Here is a 17,009-nt window from a genome sequence, read left to right on the forward strand (position 1 = left end):
CATCAACCAGCAATGGCCAAACCTGAGTTAGGGCAAATCTGCTGTGGCTTCAGGCTGTGGTTAGAAGCAAAGGCAAAGGCTCTGAAGGTAAGGCTCCCACCAAGAGGAGTGCTGGGCCCCTCAGCTCCTGCTTTCCCACCTTGTAAACTTAACTTTCAAGAGCTGCTTCATGAATTTCAATGCTTCCTCCCAAGCACCAAAACTCGGTTGGCATGAGGGCAGCTGGCCTGTTGAAACAGGTGTATTTTCAAGTCGTTCACAGTTTAACCCCTCCTGGGCCTGAGTGGCAGGTGGGAAGTTTTTAACCCCGAGAAATACTGATCGTGTTCTCTACCCTGAGACTCAGGCCTGCAGGTACAGAACCCTTGCCGATATCTGCTAACTGGCTTCACACGCTGCCCACTCTGTCCTAGCCACACACAGCTATGGCTGGAAACTAAAAAATAAAGTATCAGGATAGTTTCAAAATCACTGGAATCAACACACCAAAACCACACGGCTCCTTCCCACTTTGCCACCTCAATAAGTGAAAAACTCTGTCCATGAAGCTGCATCCAAATGGCTTAGGCAACTCCTCTTTGAAGCTTGAGTCATGTTCTTTACATACTCATTCAACTCCTCAGCTCAGTACCCTCCAAGGGGGTCATGCTTGGCAGTCCAGTGGTTAAGAATCAGCCCTGCAATGCAGGGCATGCGGTTCAATCCCCGGTCAGGGAACTAAGATCCCACGTGCTATGGAGCAACTAAACCCACGTGCCACAACTAGAGAAGCCTGCATGCCACAACTAAGACCCAACACAGCCAAATAAATAAATATTAAAAAGGAAAAAAAAAAGTCCCCCAAGAGCCCCCTTCTCTCTCAGAGTAAAAAGGCAAAGTCTTACAATGATGTGAAATGCCCTCTGCCATCTGGTTCCCAGGGTCCTGCACAGGTCTCACCTCTGTGAGGCATCCCAGGAGCCACTGTTTTCCAAGCCTCCAACCTGGAACTCCCGACTCCCCTGACCCTGCTCAGGTTAGCTTTTGTCCATGGTGCTGTCACTTTCGAGCGTCCCTGGTAGCTCAGCTGGTAAAGAACCTGCCTGCAATGTGGGACACCTGGGTTCAATCCCTGGGTTGGGAAGATCCCCTGGAGAAGGGAATGGCTACCCACTCCAGGATTCTGGCCTGGAGAATTCCACGGACTGTATAGTCCACAGGGTCACAAAGAGTTGGACATGACTAAATGACTAAACACACAGCATAGCTGTCATCTTTGAAGCCCATGCCTAGGAATACTCAGGTCGAGTGTACCCATCTGCCCCCATCAGAGCACTAAAATGCCCTGAGGGTGTGGGGCCGGGGTTTTTCATTCCCTGAAGAGCCTAGATCAGGGCCTGACAAACCGTGACGTTTGTTGAATGGACAACCCACCTCCTCAAAAACAGCTCAAAGCCATTCAGAGTCAGGTCCGGGGCCTCAGGTGCTGGGGATGCCATTCTGGGCCCCAAATGACCTTTTATATTTTCTGCTTTCTTCTGTGTTCCCCCAAATTTCACTCGTTTGCCTACCACGGTTATAATCAGGCTATATCTATATACTATGTAAACAATCATTTATTTCACACTTTTAAATTGATTTAGTATGAAAACTTTTAGTCTTATCTCAGGCAATAAAATCCATGAAATCATAAGTTTAGTGTGGTTATAGTTTTTCCTATACAAATGGTAAAATAAGTCTAAAAAATGTTTTAAAAATGGTTGTCCATATACCACCTAAAATGATCTCATATATTTATTTTTTTCAAATCATCTTTCTTTTAAAATTTGATTTATTTTTGTCTGTGTTGGGTCTTCATCGCTGCACGCGGGCTTTCTCTAGTTGCAGCAAGCGGGGGCTACTCCTCGTTGCGGTGCATAGGCTTCTCATTGTGGTGGCTTCTATTGTTACAAAGCACGTGCTCTAGAGCAAAAGCTCAGTAGTTGGGGCACATGGGCTTAGTTGTCCTGCAGCATGTGGACATTCCCAGAGCCAGGGATCAAACCTGTGTCCCCTGCACCAACAGGCAGACTCATTACCAATGGACCATCAGGGAAGTTCCTGTCATATATTTAAAGTGGTGCGGGTACCACATTGAGAAATTGTGACTCTGTGATGTTCATATTTTTATATGAATGTTTCACAATTTTTTAAAGTTTTCATATCTGATAGTATTTATTGTGTACTTCTAAAATGTTTCTAAAGGAAGGTTTTTAAAGTTCTACAATTTGAAGACGACCTACACACTAGATGCTCCTAAAGAATGGGCATTAACTTTTCAGGTGCAATAATGGTATTGTGGTATTGTGAGGGCTGCCCAGGTGGCGCGAGAGGTAAAGAACCCACCTGCCAATTCAGGAGACATAAGAGACGTGGGTTTGACCCCTGGATTGATCCCCTGGAGGAAGGCATGACAATCCATTCAAGTATTCCTGCCTGGAGAATCCCATGGACAGAGGAGCCTGGCAGACTACAGTTCATGGTGGTGATGGTTTAGTCGCTAAGTCATGTCCAACTCTTGCAACATGCCATGGACGTAGCCCTCAAGTCTCCTCTGTCCCTAAGATTTTCCAGGCAAGAATACTAGAATGGGTTGCCATTTCCTTCTCCAGGGGATCTTCCCAACCCAGGGATCGAACCTAGGTCTCTGGCATTGCAGGCAGATTCTTTACCGACTGAACTACCAGGGAAGTCCCTACAGCCCATAGCGTGGCAAAGGGTCAGACATGACTGAAGTGACTAGGAGATGCAGGCTAAAATTTTTAGGAACTGATGTGTCAGGATGTCTGCTACTTTACTTTTGGATGGTTCAGGAAATAAAATAGAGAAATGGATGGGTGGGTGACGAGACAAATATGACAAATGCAAATAGCAAATATGACAAAAAGTTACTAACTATTGAATCTGGGTGATAGGTAAACAGGTATTCCCTGTACTCTTCCTTCAATTTTAACATTTTTCATAATAAAACTTGGGTGAGGGAACTTCCCTCGTAGTCCAGTAGCTAAGATTCTGAGTTCCCAATGCAGGGGGCCCAGATTCAACCCTATGGTCAGGGAACTAGATAGATTCCACATGCCACAGCTAAGACCCAGCACAGCCAAATTTAAAAAACAAACAAACAAAAAATACCTGGGTAGGGGCAAGAGAACTAAAATGTCCTAAGCAACAACAGCATCCTTGGAATGAAACCATAGCAACTACTTTAGGGGAAACTGAGCTCTGAGCTCCAGTTCCGAACCAGACCCATTACTTTATGATTCATCACTCCCTGTGCAGCAAAGGATCGTGCTGTGCTCATCCATGAGACATCTGGATTCCGGGCTGGGCTTGGCCCTGCCCACACCACTCATCTCTTTGATACCCCTCCTGACTGTCATCTGTACCCACTCGAAATACACAAGCTTGTCTGGATGCCTCCCCCAGCCACACATCACTAGGACACGTGACCTGCTGATCATGCCCAAGTGGGCCTGATAGTCTGCTGTCCAGCTTTGCAGTAGTCTTGCTCTTCCCTCCCTTATCAGTGCTTAGACTGAGAGCTGAGCGCTGTCCTGTGTCCCTATCATTTTTTAAAAATGAGGTCTCTGAGGACATACCTGAGTCCTTCCAGGTCTGTGTGCAGGACCCTTCAACAGCTCCTCAAGGCTCCAAATGCCCCACCACGGCCACCCACCCCCACCCCAGACCCTCAATCCTCACCTCACCTTCCCTCCCTCCCTGGTTTTCTCTCCTGCAGCCACCTTTTTTTTTTTTTTTTTTTGCAGCCACATTTTGTAAATACTAAGCTGTCACCAGTCTTGGGGCCTTTGCACCTGCTGTTTGCTCTATCTGGAATGCTCTTCCCCAGAAGTAACAGGGCTGAGTCCTCAACATTCAGGTGCTAAATGCTCACCTCCTATCTGCAGTGGCCCCTCCATCTCTCTCTGTCACATCACCCTGTTTAATCTTCTTCAGAGCATCAGTCTGAAATTGATCATCTGCTTTATTTACAGTTATTCCTTGCTATTCGTGGGGAATTGGTTCCAGGAACCCTGTGGATACCAAAATCCACAGTTGCTCAAGTCCCTTATGTAAAATGGTGTTGTAGTTGCATATAACCTACACACATCCTCCCCTATACTTTAAATCATCTCTGGATTACTTTATAACACCTAATACAATGTAAATGCTATGTAAATAGTTGCCAGTGCATGCCAAATTCAAGTTTACTTTGGGGAACATTCTGGAAATTTTTCTTTGTAATATGTTTGATCCACAGGTGGTTGAATCTGCAGATGCAGAACCTGCAGACACAGAAGGCCAACTATAGTTGTTGACTGGCTGTTTTCCCTGATCAGAACACCAGCTTCATCTTTCTTACTCATCATTGCATCCTTAGTGCCTAGAATGGTACCCAGCACACAGTAGGTACTCAACAGATATCAGAAGACAGATGAACAGGACACCCAGATAAAGTCCCAGCAAGAACTCCTTTCCACCTCCTGCTTTAAACCTAGGGTGCAGCCTTCTGTGTGGGGCCCGCTGGAGCAGGAAAGGGTGGGAGATACCAGGCGCAGGGGCTGGATGGAGAGTACCCCTGGGCTTTGGGAGGTGTAGCTGCCCAAGCAAGGGTGGCAGAAGGCAAGAGCTCTCTTACCCATGTACAGATGGTCCTCATTGGGGTCATCCAAGACCTGTTGGCACAGCCGCATGGAACAGGCCGGAGAGGAGGAGCAGGGGAGAGGAAGAGAGAGAAAAAAAAGACATGAGCAGGGAGGAAGCGGCATCCACATGGCTGCACTTGCCAGCGGGAGGGCTGCGCTTTCCACTGTTTTTCCCAGTTAAGATGAAGGGCTCAGGAAAGTGTGATCCAAATGGCCATCTGGAAAATAAGCGCTTTCTAGCCCAATCTTCAAGGGTCCAAAGCACCCAGAAAGGAGGTTACATAAGGGAGGGGGCAGATTCCTCCCCTGGAAAATGTCTCAGCTTGAATAAGAATCCCACTCGTCTCCTAGGAGACAATGGATCGGCTGTCAGAATTGTCAAAATTCAAATTCTGTCCCCATCCCCCTGCCCCAGCAGGAAATGATGTCCTCTTGCCTGGAACTGCTGCAGTGCCTTTTCTCTCTTTCACAGCCTTCCTGTTTTCACCTTATCACAGTTTCTATCTTCCTCTCTTCAAAGGGCAGGCACCAGGTTGCATCCACCTCGGCTGCCTCCATGGTGCCCTGTACACGACTAGGGACCTAGCAGATGCTCAGGGAATGTCTGATGAGTGAACGAACAGGCAAGCTGTCAGAGGGTCTTGTTGGGAGCCCACACACCACAAGGCATGAAGGAGAAAGGAGATCCCGCCAAGACCCAACACACACACCAACCAAGCGCCCGTGGGTTTTCTCTAGGACGGCAACTCAAGCATCCACGGGTTGAAATTGTGAGTTTGTTGTGACAGATGGAGATGGCCTGCAACTGCCATCTCTCCTCTTGGGAAGAAACAAAGGCAGGCTCCTGATTACACTGATCCTCCCACCTCTTGACACATCATACTCAACTTCCCCAGTCACCCAAGAGTCACAGGACAAGAACCCTGAGAAAGGGATGCACCCGAGGCAGAGGCCCGGGACAGCCAACCTGGAACCCCTAAGCCCTGCCCTTCCAGGAAAAGTCAAACCCAGGCACTTGCCTATCTAGAGTTCTGTTATTTTTCTTTTTTAAAAAATCACAGTAATGTATAGGATTATTGTTGATTTTAAATGAAATTAAAAAATAATTTTTTAGCTTCTCAATTTTAAATCCTAATGTGATAAATATTAATAAATATAACCCCCTCGAAATAAATAAATAAATATAACCCCCATAAGCAAAGGTTTTTGCAATCTTCAATTATTTTTAAGAGCATGGGGTGGGAGGGAGGTTCAAGAGGGCGGGGACTTTATGTATATTCATGGTTGATTCACATTGTTGTATGGCAGAAGCCAATACAACGTTGTAAAGCAATTCAGTTCACTTCAGTCACTCAGTCGTGTTCGACTCTTTGTGACTGCATGGACTAAAGCAACTATCTTCCAATTAAAAATAAATTTTTTAAAAAACACTTCAAAAAAAAAGAGCATAAAAAGGTCTGGAGACCAAAAAGCATGAGAAATGCTGATCTAGAGAGTTTTATAAGTTTTATCAAAACATAGCCAGGCACTTTTGTTTATAGGCAAACGGCTGCTTTTATGCTACGACTATACACATCTGTGTAGTAGAAAAAGAACTAGCTCCAAAAAGACAAACAGGTAAAGGGCAAGTCTCAGTACTCCTCTGAGCCTCAATTCCTTCATCTGTAAAATGGGAGTAATAAATAGTCTAAGCAAGGGGCGAGGATTACACGCAATGACAAGGTGAAGGAGCCTGGAGAAGTAACCACCACTCAGCCCTGCGACAGGCTGCTGGATGTGACGTGGCTCTCCCTGGGAACCAGTGGTGTCGCACTTTGGTAATCACAGAGCCAAGGCTGGACCATCCCCCTTCCTCCCTCCCTCCTCCGTGTCCCCCTCATCTCACCTCCACCAGCTTCACTACGTTGGGGTGGTCCAGCTTCTTGAGGATGGCAATTTCCTGGTACACCTGCTCAATTGGGCCCCTGGGCGGGATGCAGCCCCCAGGGGCTGGTCGGGTACCTCGGGGAGGGGGGCGACCTGGAGGAAACATGAACCATCAGAAAGTCAGGACAAAGAGACTCCTCTGCAGAGGGGGACTGTAGGCAGGACAATTTTGGGGGTGGAGGGGTCAGTCTCAGAAAGACTGGAGTGGCTGATGCCACCAGGGGCTTTAATCAGCCTTCTTTTCATCTGTCTTCTCTGATGCTGGAAACTAATGAGGCTGGAGACCCAGTTCCCTTGCCCAGCCTTCGGTTAATTCTCCTCTTCCTGTCCCATGCTCCAGGTCACAGTGAGCATCAAAAGTTCACTGAGGTACAAGAAAAAGAAGTCTGGGGCCTAGTGGAGCAATCTCAACATTCCCTCTCTGGGGCTCAGTATTCCCACTCCATTGGAGGAACAAAAATATTATCCCTTGCCTCCACAACTCAGGTGGAAATAGAGGAGATAAAAAAGTCAGGGATAGGAAAAGAAGTAAGAACTGATGAGAGGAAAAAAAAGAACTTGCTGCCCAGTAGTGACTGATAGTCAGAAGGTCACAATGATGGAAAGGTCCACAGTGAAAACACTTACACTGCATATTACATGTAAGTGAAAAGTGAAAGTGAAAGTTGCTCAGTTGTCCAACTCTTTGCGACCCAATGGACTATACAGTCCATGGAATTCTCCAGGCCAGAATACTAGAATGGTAACCTTTCCCTTCTTCAGGGGATCTTCCCAACCCAGGGATCGAACCCAGGTCTCCCACATTGCAGGTGGATCCTTTACCAGCTGAGTTACCAGGGAAGCCCTATTACATGTAAGTAAGGATCTAAATGTGACTAACAGAACCGAATGTAGATGTGTCAGCCTTGAAAAGTAAAAGCCGAGGTACAGGTATCAGAAGTGGGATGTGGACCAAGGAAAGGCAAGTTCAAAGGAAAGAAACCTGCTGCATCTGCTGGAACAAGAAGGAAAGTGACAATGGGAGTGACAACAAGGGAGCTGAGCATCCTGGCATCACCTCATTGCCCAACTGGGAAGAGAGAGGAGAAAGGACTGGTTTAAGCTGTCCTCAGAGGAAGTCAGAAGTAAATGTCAGAAATTAATAAATCAAGAAATAATGACATAAGGATATTATCTGGCTCAGAGTTCAGGTAAAACAGGATCAGGGTCCTGGTAGTGACAGGGTGGGGTTGGGGGATTTACATTTATCTACTTTCTCTTTTTGGCTCAAGCAGACATTTTGCTCAGCTCCACTGGCAGGGAGCTTACGCTGGAGCTGCCTCTGATATGCTCACCTACACCTGATCACATGCAGCAATTACCAGCTCCTAAAAGAGCTAAAAGTGGTGGGTGGGGTGCCTATAGAGAGAGGGAGGAGTACAGCAAGAAATTTGTGACCTCCATTATACATCCTTCTGTTCTTTTGCATGTTGTAGATATAACTGAAATACCTTATGGTAATTAAACATTGTAAATTCAGCATTTTAAAATGTGTAATACAATGCTTTTTAGTACGTTCACAAGGTTCTGCAACCATCACCACTAAGTCCTGAACATTTTCAATGGCCCCACCCCCCCAAAAAAAAAAACAAACCCATATCTATCATCAGTCATACCCAACTCCCTCTTAACCCCAGGTTCTAGAAATCACTCATCTGCTTTCTGTCTCTGGATTTACCTATTCTGGACATTTCATGTAAGTGGAATCATACAATATATGGCCTTTTGTGTCTGGCTTCTTTCATTTAGTATGTTTTCAAAGTTATCTGTGTTGAGGTATATATCAGAATTTCATCCCTTTTATGGCTAATACTCCATTGGCTAGACAGACCACCTTTTGTTTACTCATTCATCCGCTGACAGACATTTGGGATTGCTTCTACATTTTAGCTAGTTTGAATCATGCTACTATGAGCCTTCATGTATGAGCTGGTGTGATTGAGTGTTTTTAGTTCTCTTGGGTATATATGCCAGAGAGTAGCATTGTTGGGTCATATGGTAATAGTACGTTTAACTTTCTGAGGAACCGCCAGACTGTTTTCCTCTAACGGATTTGTTTTTACTTGAAACCTATATTCCTTTCATAAATGTTTTTACAAGAAAATGAATTTTAAAAAACCTCAGCCAGAGACCCAGCACTGTCTTTGGGGAATCCACCCAGGGCACACTCTGCAGAGGACACCATTCAGTGAGTTTTCCCTGTCTTGCCCCAGCCTCTGCCCCTAAAAACAAAGGCCCTGGCCCGACAAACTCACGTGGAAAGCCCGCCTGTCGGATCAGTTTCTTTTTGGACAGCACCTTCATTGCCTGTGGGAGAAAAGACCCCACATCCTGATTAAAATGGAGAGGAGGATAGAGGGAGAGTTCCTTCCACTCCTGAGCCTGCCCAAGCTCTCGGCACATTAGCAGCCTTGGGACCATGTAGTGAGCACCTTGCCATTGGAATGGGTCAACTCCACAGGTTATGTGGAGGCTGGACTCTTGGGGTCCCTCTAGCCTAGAGGGTACTTCTAAGGTTCCAGATCAGCTCTTCCCGCTGGGAGACCACAAGCCCTGGGATTGGAATCAAGACATGAGTGAGCTGGCATGATGGGCAAGGGATATTTCATATGTGGAGAAACTGATGTTCAGCATTTAGGTCATTGCCCATACAACTGGGCATACAACGGGCACATGGGAGAGTCAGGATATGAACCCACACTGGACTGATTCCAAAGCCTCAGAAACAAGGGCAATTTATCTCATGACCACTAAGTTCTTGGTGCTATGGAGGATGTAGAAAGGGCAGCCCAGAGAAAGGATATGAGATATTTGCTGAATTTATTCACTCAATCTTCCTGAGCCAATCACTTCACCTCCCCACTTCCTTCCTAATGCACAAAATAAACATGACCTAAGAATAGAATAAGACAACAGCTAAGAAAACCTTCCAGAAAACCAAGTTCTGGATAGGAGGCCTTTTCTTTGGACAAGGAGGAGGGTCGGGAGGAAGATGTGGATACTCACGTAGTAGGTATTGTCATTTTCATTGTAGGCCAACTTGACCACGCCATACGAGCCCTGGAGAAAGGAAGAGGCCCGTGACCCAGTATCTAGAAATTATGATCCACAAAATAAGGACCCTAATACAGAGGTGACAAACTGGTAGCCTACTGGCAAAATCTGCCCTGTATTGTGTTGGAACCCTGGTTTTTAGAATGTTTGAATTAATGGTCAACATTTAAAACACTTCAGATATAAAAATCCAGATTCTGATGTGGATATGGAGTCATAATCATTTCCATGTGCTAACAGTTTGCCACAGTCCTCACCACTCCCTACTGTATTATACTTAGCATGTTTTTTTCACTTATATTACCTCACTTGCTCTCTATTGGCATTTGAGTTTTTGAATTTTGATACTGTCCATTGATACTGTCCACTTGATACTTTTGATGCTGATGTAAAAGCAAAAACAGATATGAGAATACCTTAAGAAGGAAAAAAAAAACCAACACCGATGCTGGTGATACAGAATTACTCTGGAAGCTTTGTGAGCTTTTGTAGAAACACAGTCTGATGTAAAAATAAAACAAAATAAAGCAAAACAGACGGACGGTTAACAACAAAACCCTCCCGTTCCCAGCCTGTTCTCCAGGGATTCCTCGCTCACTCCCAGTTCTAGTGGGGCAGAGCCACAGTATCCAAGACATCCTTGGTAGGTATGGAAAACCAGCCTGTCTCCTGGGATAGTTACCTTTCCAATCTCATCCTTCAGTGTGTACTGATTCAGCTGTACACAGTCCTGGAAAGTAAGTAGAAACACACAGAATATGAATTGTAAATTCGTAGCAAGATAGATTTTTCACAAACAAATGCCTTAACCAGAATCCAAGTCAAAAAAGGGAACATTCCTAGCTCCCCAGAAGCATCTGCCATATGCTGGCCCCTGTCCAGGGTGACCATTATCCTGACTTATAGCACCACAGTTGTTTTTGTTTTGGCCATGCCACGAAGCACGTGGGAGCTTAGTTCCCCAACCAGGGATTGAACTTGTGCCAGCTGGAAGTATGGAGCCTTAACCACTGGACCTCCAGAGAAGTCTCTACCAGCACAGTTTTTTTACATTATGAGAGTGTAATCATATAGTACGTACTCTTTTAATACTTATTTTAAAGATTCTTCCCACTTTTCAAAAGTTCATTTTATTTACTTATTTTTTAAAAGTTAAGTTAAAATTAAACAATAATCCATAACTGTGCTATTCTGTAAAAAAATGCAAAGTGATACAAGAGAAGAAAATCTGAATGGCGTTAGGGCAGAGAAAGGTTTCTTAACAGTTTCTGAAAGGGTCTCTTTTGTACAAAAAGTGAAAAATATAAAAGGAAACAAACGATAAATTGGATTTCAATCAAAATTAAGACTTTTGCTCTTTGAAACACTACTAAGAAAACAAAAGGCAAGCCACAGACTGAGAGAAATGAATTGGAATATATATTCAAAGGACTGGTAATCAGAACATATAAAGAACTCCTATAACTCATCAGTAAAAAAAAAAAAAAAAAAAAGGCTAAAGATTTGATATTTCTCTAAAGAAGATACACAAATGATCAATAAGCACATGAGAAGATGCTCAGCATCATTACTCATCGGGGAAATGCAAATTAAAACCACATTCACCAAACTGGCTAAAGTGAAACAGACTAACCAAACCAAGTATTGTTAGAATGTAGGGCAAATGAAACTTTCAGAGGCTGGTGGTGGGAATTTAAAAGGTACAGCCTCTTTGGAAAACAGTCTGGCAAAACTTCTCAACAGGCATTTCCCATATGACCCAGGTGCTTACTCAAAAGAAAGGAAAACCCGTGTCTATGTAGAGACGGGTATACAAATGTTCACAACAGGTTTATTTGTAGTAATCAAAAACTGGAAACCATCCAGATGTCCATCAACAGGTAAATGGATAAGCCATGGTATATCCGTACAGTCCAATACTATTTAGCAATAAAAGGAACGAACTACTGGTATGTGCAAAAACATGGATAAATCACAAAAATCACTATGCCATCAAAGAAGCTAAGCAAAAAAAGAGTACATACTAAATGATTCCACATATATAAAATTCCAGAACTTGACAGCTAATCTATAATGATCAAAAGCAAGTCAGCGGGTACCTGGGAAAGGGGAAGTGGGGGAGGGATGTATTGCTGGGTGTGCTGGAAAGGTCTGGGATCTTGATAGGGGTGATGGTTTTACAGAGGTATACATACATCAGAACTGACCATACTGCACATCTGAAATATGTGCATTTTATCTCACTTCAACTCAGTAGAGTTAGGGGGAAAATGTTACATGATATAGGAAACTGGGAAGAGAAACATGATAGATAGCAGAACATCAACTGTTGCAGAGAAGCCCAACTTTCCCTTGAACCCCCTCCCAAGCCCCAATTCTATCCCTCTCCCCGAACCTTGATATCAGTTTGATGTATAAACTTCCAGGTCTTTTTCTGTGTACATGCACGCATACATGCACCTGCAGAAAATACAGAGTACTGTTTTGGGATGGGGTTGGGGGAGGCCTAAACAGTGTCACGCTAAATCAGCTCTCAACTTCCTTTAACTGGAGGTAGTTCCACGTCAGACCTGTATCTTTGACCTGGCCAGGTCAGGCCCACAGAGCTCTCCCCTAACTGGTGGGCTTTTTAGTCTGTTTCATGTTTCTCTCCAGTGCTGTTTCATTCCCCCGAGTACTGAAGTACAGGCAGAGGTGGGGCCCTGCAGAGCTGTCTTAGGGGTCTCACTGCCTTTGAATCCAACCCCCACATACTGCTGAATTCATCTTCAAGAATCCACTCTGATCACATCAGCCCAGCTCTCTGTTGCTTCCAGGGTCAAGTCCTGACTTCATGGTCTGGCCTTCAGACCCTCGAAAGCTCTGACCTTGCAGAGATACCTAGTTGCCCACCAAATACCAGTCTCTCCTTTTTTCCTTATAACTGGAACACTGGGTGGCAACATCCCAGGCTGGAAAACTACATTTTCCAGCCTGTCTTACACCTAAGGTGGCCATGTCACTATGTTCTGGCTACTGTGAGACAGGCAGAAATTGCTGGGTAGAGTTTTCAAGAAAGAGGACTGACTCAGGAGGCAGACAGCTTATGCCTTTCTTCCCTGTTCATTCTTCTTGCCTGGAATGCAGCTGTGAAGGCTTGAGCCACAGCAGCCATCTTCACATCATGAGGTTTTAAGGCCCAAAGCAACAATAGAATCATCTCACCAATACCCAGTGCCTAGCCCTAAGCATTTATTTTACATGATAAATAAGCCTTATTGTGTTAAAGCCACAATTTGTTTCTCTAAGCTGATACAAACTGAAATTCTCCCTCCAACCTTGTTGCCACAGTGTTCCCCTTTGGGTTCCCACACTCTCACTAACTGAATCCCCAACCTATCCTGAATGCTATGGAAAAGAAATATGTTGGTGTACATAGCTGGTACTTAGCTGGATTATGGTAATCATACTTTTAAAACTAAAATATTAGAGGAAAGAGACTACCTCTGTCACCTAGGTGGTCTGTGGCCAGTTAATAAACTAGGAAATGAAACAAACAATAACAATATAAGAATGGCCTTCTCCCTTGGGGTCTTTGCTCATGCTGTGCTCAGTCCCCTGCAATGAACTCTCAGTGTGTACCCATCTCCAATTGAGAAAATTCTACCTAGCCCTCAGAAGGCAGTTAAATATCAGCTCCTTTAGAATGTCATTCCGGATTTCCAGCCTTCTCCCAGTTAAATTTATTCCTTCCTTCAACAAATATTTTTGAGCCACCGTGCACCAGGCACCATGCCAGGTGCTAGGGACCCTGTGGTGAACAGGACTGTTCCTAACATCCTAGCTGGGGGCGGCAGGGGGACAGGCAATAAACAACTTAACAGACACACAGATAATCAGATGGTGACAAGTGCTATGAAGGACAGTCAACAGGACAGAGAGGGGCTGAAGGCTGCTTAGAGGGGGTGTCTGAGAGGCCTTTCCAAGGAGGTGACATCTGAGTTGAGATTTGGAAGCCAGATGGAGATGGCCTTGAAGAGATTTGCAGGAGGGAGAGGTTTCAATCAGAGGGCACAAGAAGGTAAAAGCCTAAGGGAGTGAATGAGCTTGGACATCTGAGGAAGACAAAGAAGTGGGTAAGGTTGGAGCCCTGAGTTGCAAGTACAAAGGTAGGAGTTCGGGCAGGAGGTGGGGTAGGGGTGGATCAGGCCCTGTGAACCAGCTGGGGATCTGAGTTTCAACCTACCTCTCAGAAGTTTATGGTAAAAATCATGGGAGAAGGGCACTTACAGTGCCGGGGACTCTCACTGACCCATCAGCCCCATTTCAGTCCCTGGCACAACTTCTCACTGCCATCATGAGGGTCTCTTTGCTAGAGGCTCTCTCTGGCCAGTAGAGGCTCTGTCCAGGGACTGCCAGCAGCTGGTGTAAAAGGCCCAGCTCCCTCGCCCTCAAGTGGAGTAAGTCTGGGGCTCCTGTCCTACACTGTCCCACAGGGCTGCCCAGAGGGGGGGGCCCCAGTTGTCCACAGTGGTAACTGGCTCCATCATGTATGTTTTATTGACATTTCTCTGGGTTTCCTAGGGTAGCCTTTCCAATCAACTGGTTGCACCGGGATCCTTCTGGGGGACCCCAGCCCACATTCCGGGTGCAGGGTTGGGCGCCAGGGGCCGCCGCTCACGCACCTGCATCCCAGTGATGGAGACGTGGTGTGACTCCACCGTGGGGCGCCGGGGCAGCCGCGGCGAGGACTGCGGGGAGCCCACTGGCGAGTGGGGCAGCGCGGGGCAGACGCAGCGCCCGTTGGCATCCAGCAGGGACCGCTCCTGCAGAGAAAGCTTGCGACTGGATAGGTGGGGCCGGGCCTGAGACCCAGAGGCGTCAAGGGTGATCTCTCCGCCATGGGCCTGCAGGGGCCGGTCCCGGGGCAGGCCGTGGTCCCCGGCGCAGGCGGGCTCACACTCGGTGACCACGATGAAGGACTCCATGCCCAGGCGGATGCTCAGGGAGGAGAGGCCCCGCAGGGCCTCACAGGGCTTCTGACCTTCGCTGCTGCTGCTGCTGCTGCCCCCGCCCCCCAGCTCATCCTGGGGGGCGGCCCGGTCGCTGCTGGGCTGGCTAGAGACGCATGATGACATGGTGCATGTGCGGACCTCCTGCGACACAGATGTGCCCGGGCACTCCCATCCGGCAGCAGCGCCACCTGCAGGGAGAGGAAGGGTCAGCAGCCCCCACCCTGGGCGACAGGGCTAGCCACCAGGGGTCTCTCCTGCCGGCCCAGGCCCATACCTCATTCCTGCTTTGAGCTGACATCCTTGAAAAAAAAAAAAAAAAGCTTAAAAAAAACTGTGTGATCATATATCTTTTGAGTCTATATAGAAGAGCTTAGGCCACTTTTCCTCAATGTATCCTTTTTTTTTTTTTTTATGTATAGCTGATTTACACAGCAGTTGCATTAGTTACTGCTGTACGCAAAAGTGGTTCAGTTATATATTGTATACATTCTTTTTTATATTCTTTTCCATTATGATCTATTGTGCATGCTAAGTCACTTTGGTTGTGTCCGACTCTTTGAGACCCCCATGGACTACAGCCTGCCAGGTTCCTCTGTCCAGAGAATTTTCCAAGCAAGAATACTGAAGTGGGTTGCCACAATCTCCTCCAGGGTATCTTCTTGACCCAGGGATCAAACCTGTGTCTCCTGCATTGACAGGCGGGTTCTCTGTCACCTGGGAAGCCCTAAGACTTATCACAGAATACTGAATCTAGTTCCTGTGCTATACAGTAGGCCCTTGTTTTACATTTCCTTATTTTAAAAGCTCCTCCTCACACAAAACAAGAATCCCAAATTCAATTCCTGTAGAAACCAAATATGAGAAAACGCCAACATTGAGCACCCACACCCCTTACAGAGGCGGCAGCTACTTCTAGTTCAAGCCAATTGCTGTTAATCAAGGACTGGAGCCTAGAATTGTCTGGTTACCTCCTCACCTCTCTCTCTCTCTCTCTCTTTTTTTTTTTTTAGAGAAGCTCTAAAGCCAGGATGTTAAATGAGATCTCTTTTTTTGTTTGTTTGTTTAAATCAGCAGTTATTTTAACTATTTTAAAAACTTGGGCAGGTGAAATGAAACACTTTTGCATGGTGGCCTCTAGGCTGCATCATTTCACAACAGCAATGATTCAGACAGCACTTTACAGTTTATAAAATATCTTCCACACATCAGGATAATTTCACAGGCACTCTACGTTGTTGGTTTGCCATTATAACCTCATTTTGTAAATGGGGAGACTGTGGCTCAAGAAAGGGAGAGGGATTTGTCCAGGTCTCCTAATGTGAAGACCATGCACACAGGAGTCCAGTCGCCTGGCCTGATCTCAGGCCAACAATTCTCAGCTGAGGAGTGAGGGGTCAGGGGTCATGCCAGAGGAAGAACAGGTGCTCAGAGAGTATGTGAGCCTGGGTGATTTGGTTGTGTGAGGAGTCAGGCTCCACATACCTATGATCTAATGTTCCCCTAGTTCAGCCCCCAACTAGTACCTGCAAGATGAAAGGCAAACATGAGATTAAAAACGAAAAATGTTAATATAAAATAGCTTGGTGGTTCCTCAAAAGATTAAACAGAGAATTACCATATGACCAAACAATTCTGTTCCTAGGTATATACCCAAATAGCTTTACTCACAACAGCCAAAAGGGAAAAAAAAACAACCTACACATCCACTGACAGATGAATGGATAAGCAAATACTGGTCTGTCTACACAATGGAATATGACTAAAAAGGAACCTCAAAAACATGACGCTAAGGGGAAGGTGCCTGACACAAAAGATTACATGTGCATGATTCTATATATGAAGTTTTTAGAACAGGCAAATCCATACAGACAGGGAGTAGATTAGTGGTTGCCTAGGAGTAGGGAGGTGTTGGGGGAAATGGGGAGTGACTGCCAGTGGGTATGGGGTCTCCTTTGGGGGTGATGAAAATATTTTGGACCTAGACAGAGGTGATGGTTGTCCAACACTGTGAATGGACTAAATGCCACTGAATTGTATATTTTTTAAACTATTTTTTATTTTAATAATTAATTATTTATTTGGCTGCAGCAGGTCTTTTTTGCAGCATGCGGGATCTAGTTCCCTGACCAGGGATCGAACCCGGGCCCCCTGCATTGGGAGAGCAGAGTCTTAGCCACTAGACCACCAGGGAAGTCCCTGAATTGTACATTTTTAAAAAATTAATTTTATGTTACATGAATTTAGGGAAAAAAAAAAAAAAAGATTGACACTCCCTCAGACTGTCAATTCCTTCTGTCTCTGGGACAGAATATTAACCTTTGGTTCGTATGTT

At 45.7% G+C, this 17,009-nt stretch overlaps 1 protein-coding gene and 1 non-coding gene across 5 annotated transcripts in view; both read right to left on the reverse strand.

Annotated features, from left to right (window-relative positions):
- Window positions 1–17,009, reverse strand: part of CAMKK2 (calcium/calmodulin dependent protein kinase kinase 2) — a 50,934-nt gene that overhangs the window by 19,470 nt on the left and 14,455 nt on the right. For all 4 annotated transcript variants that reach the window (XM_061141959.1, XM_061141957.1, XM_061141958.1 and 1 more), the window contains exons 2-7: window positions 14,348–14,865; window positions 10,366–10,413; window positions 9,636–9,689; window positions 8,885–8,936; window positions 6,550–6,683; window positions 4,658–4,694 (exon numbers count right to left, since the gene is read on the reverse strand). In XM_061141959.1, the coding sequence (XP_060997942.1) occupies window positions 4,658–4,694; window positions 6,550–6,683; window positions 8,885–8,936; window positions 9,636–9,689; window positions 10,366–10,413; window positions 14,348–14,800 (778 nt within the window). In that variant the 5' untranslated portion in view covers window positions 14,801–14,865. The remainder of the gene's footprint in view (window positions 1–4,657; window positions 4,695–6,549; window positions 6,684–8,884; window positions 8,937–9,635; window positions 9,690–10,365; window positions 10,414–14,347; window positions 14,866–17,009) is intronic.
- TRNAG-CCC (transfer RNA glycine (anticodon CCC)) lies at window positions 16,796–16,868 on the reverse strand. Its single transcript has one exon. It is a non-coding gene; the product is annotated as a tRNA-Gly (tRNA).

Source organism: Dama dama, chromosome 5 (genome assembly GCF_033118175.1).
Source record: "Dama dama isolate Ldn47 chromosome 5, ASM3311817v1, whole genome shotgun sequence".
NCBI lineage: Eukaryota > Metazoa > Chordata > Mammalia > Artiodactyla > Cervidae > Dama > Dama dama.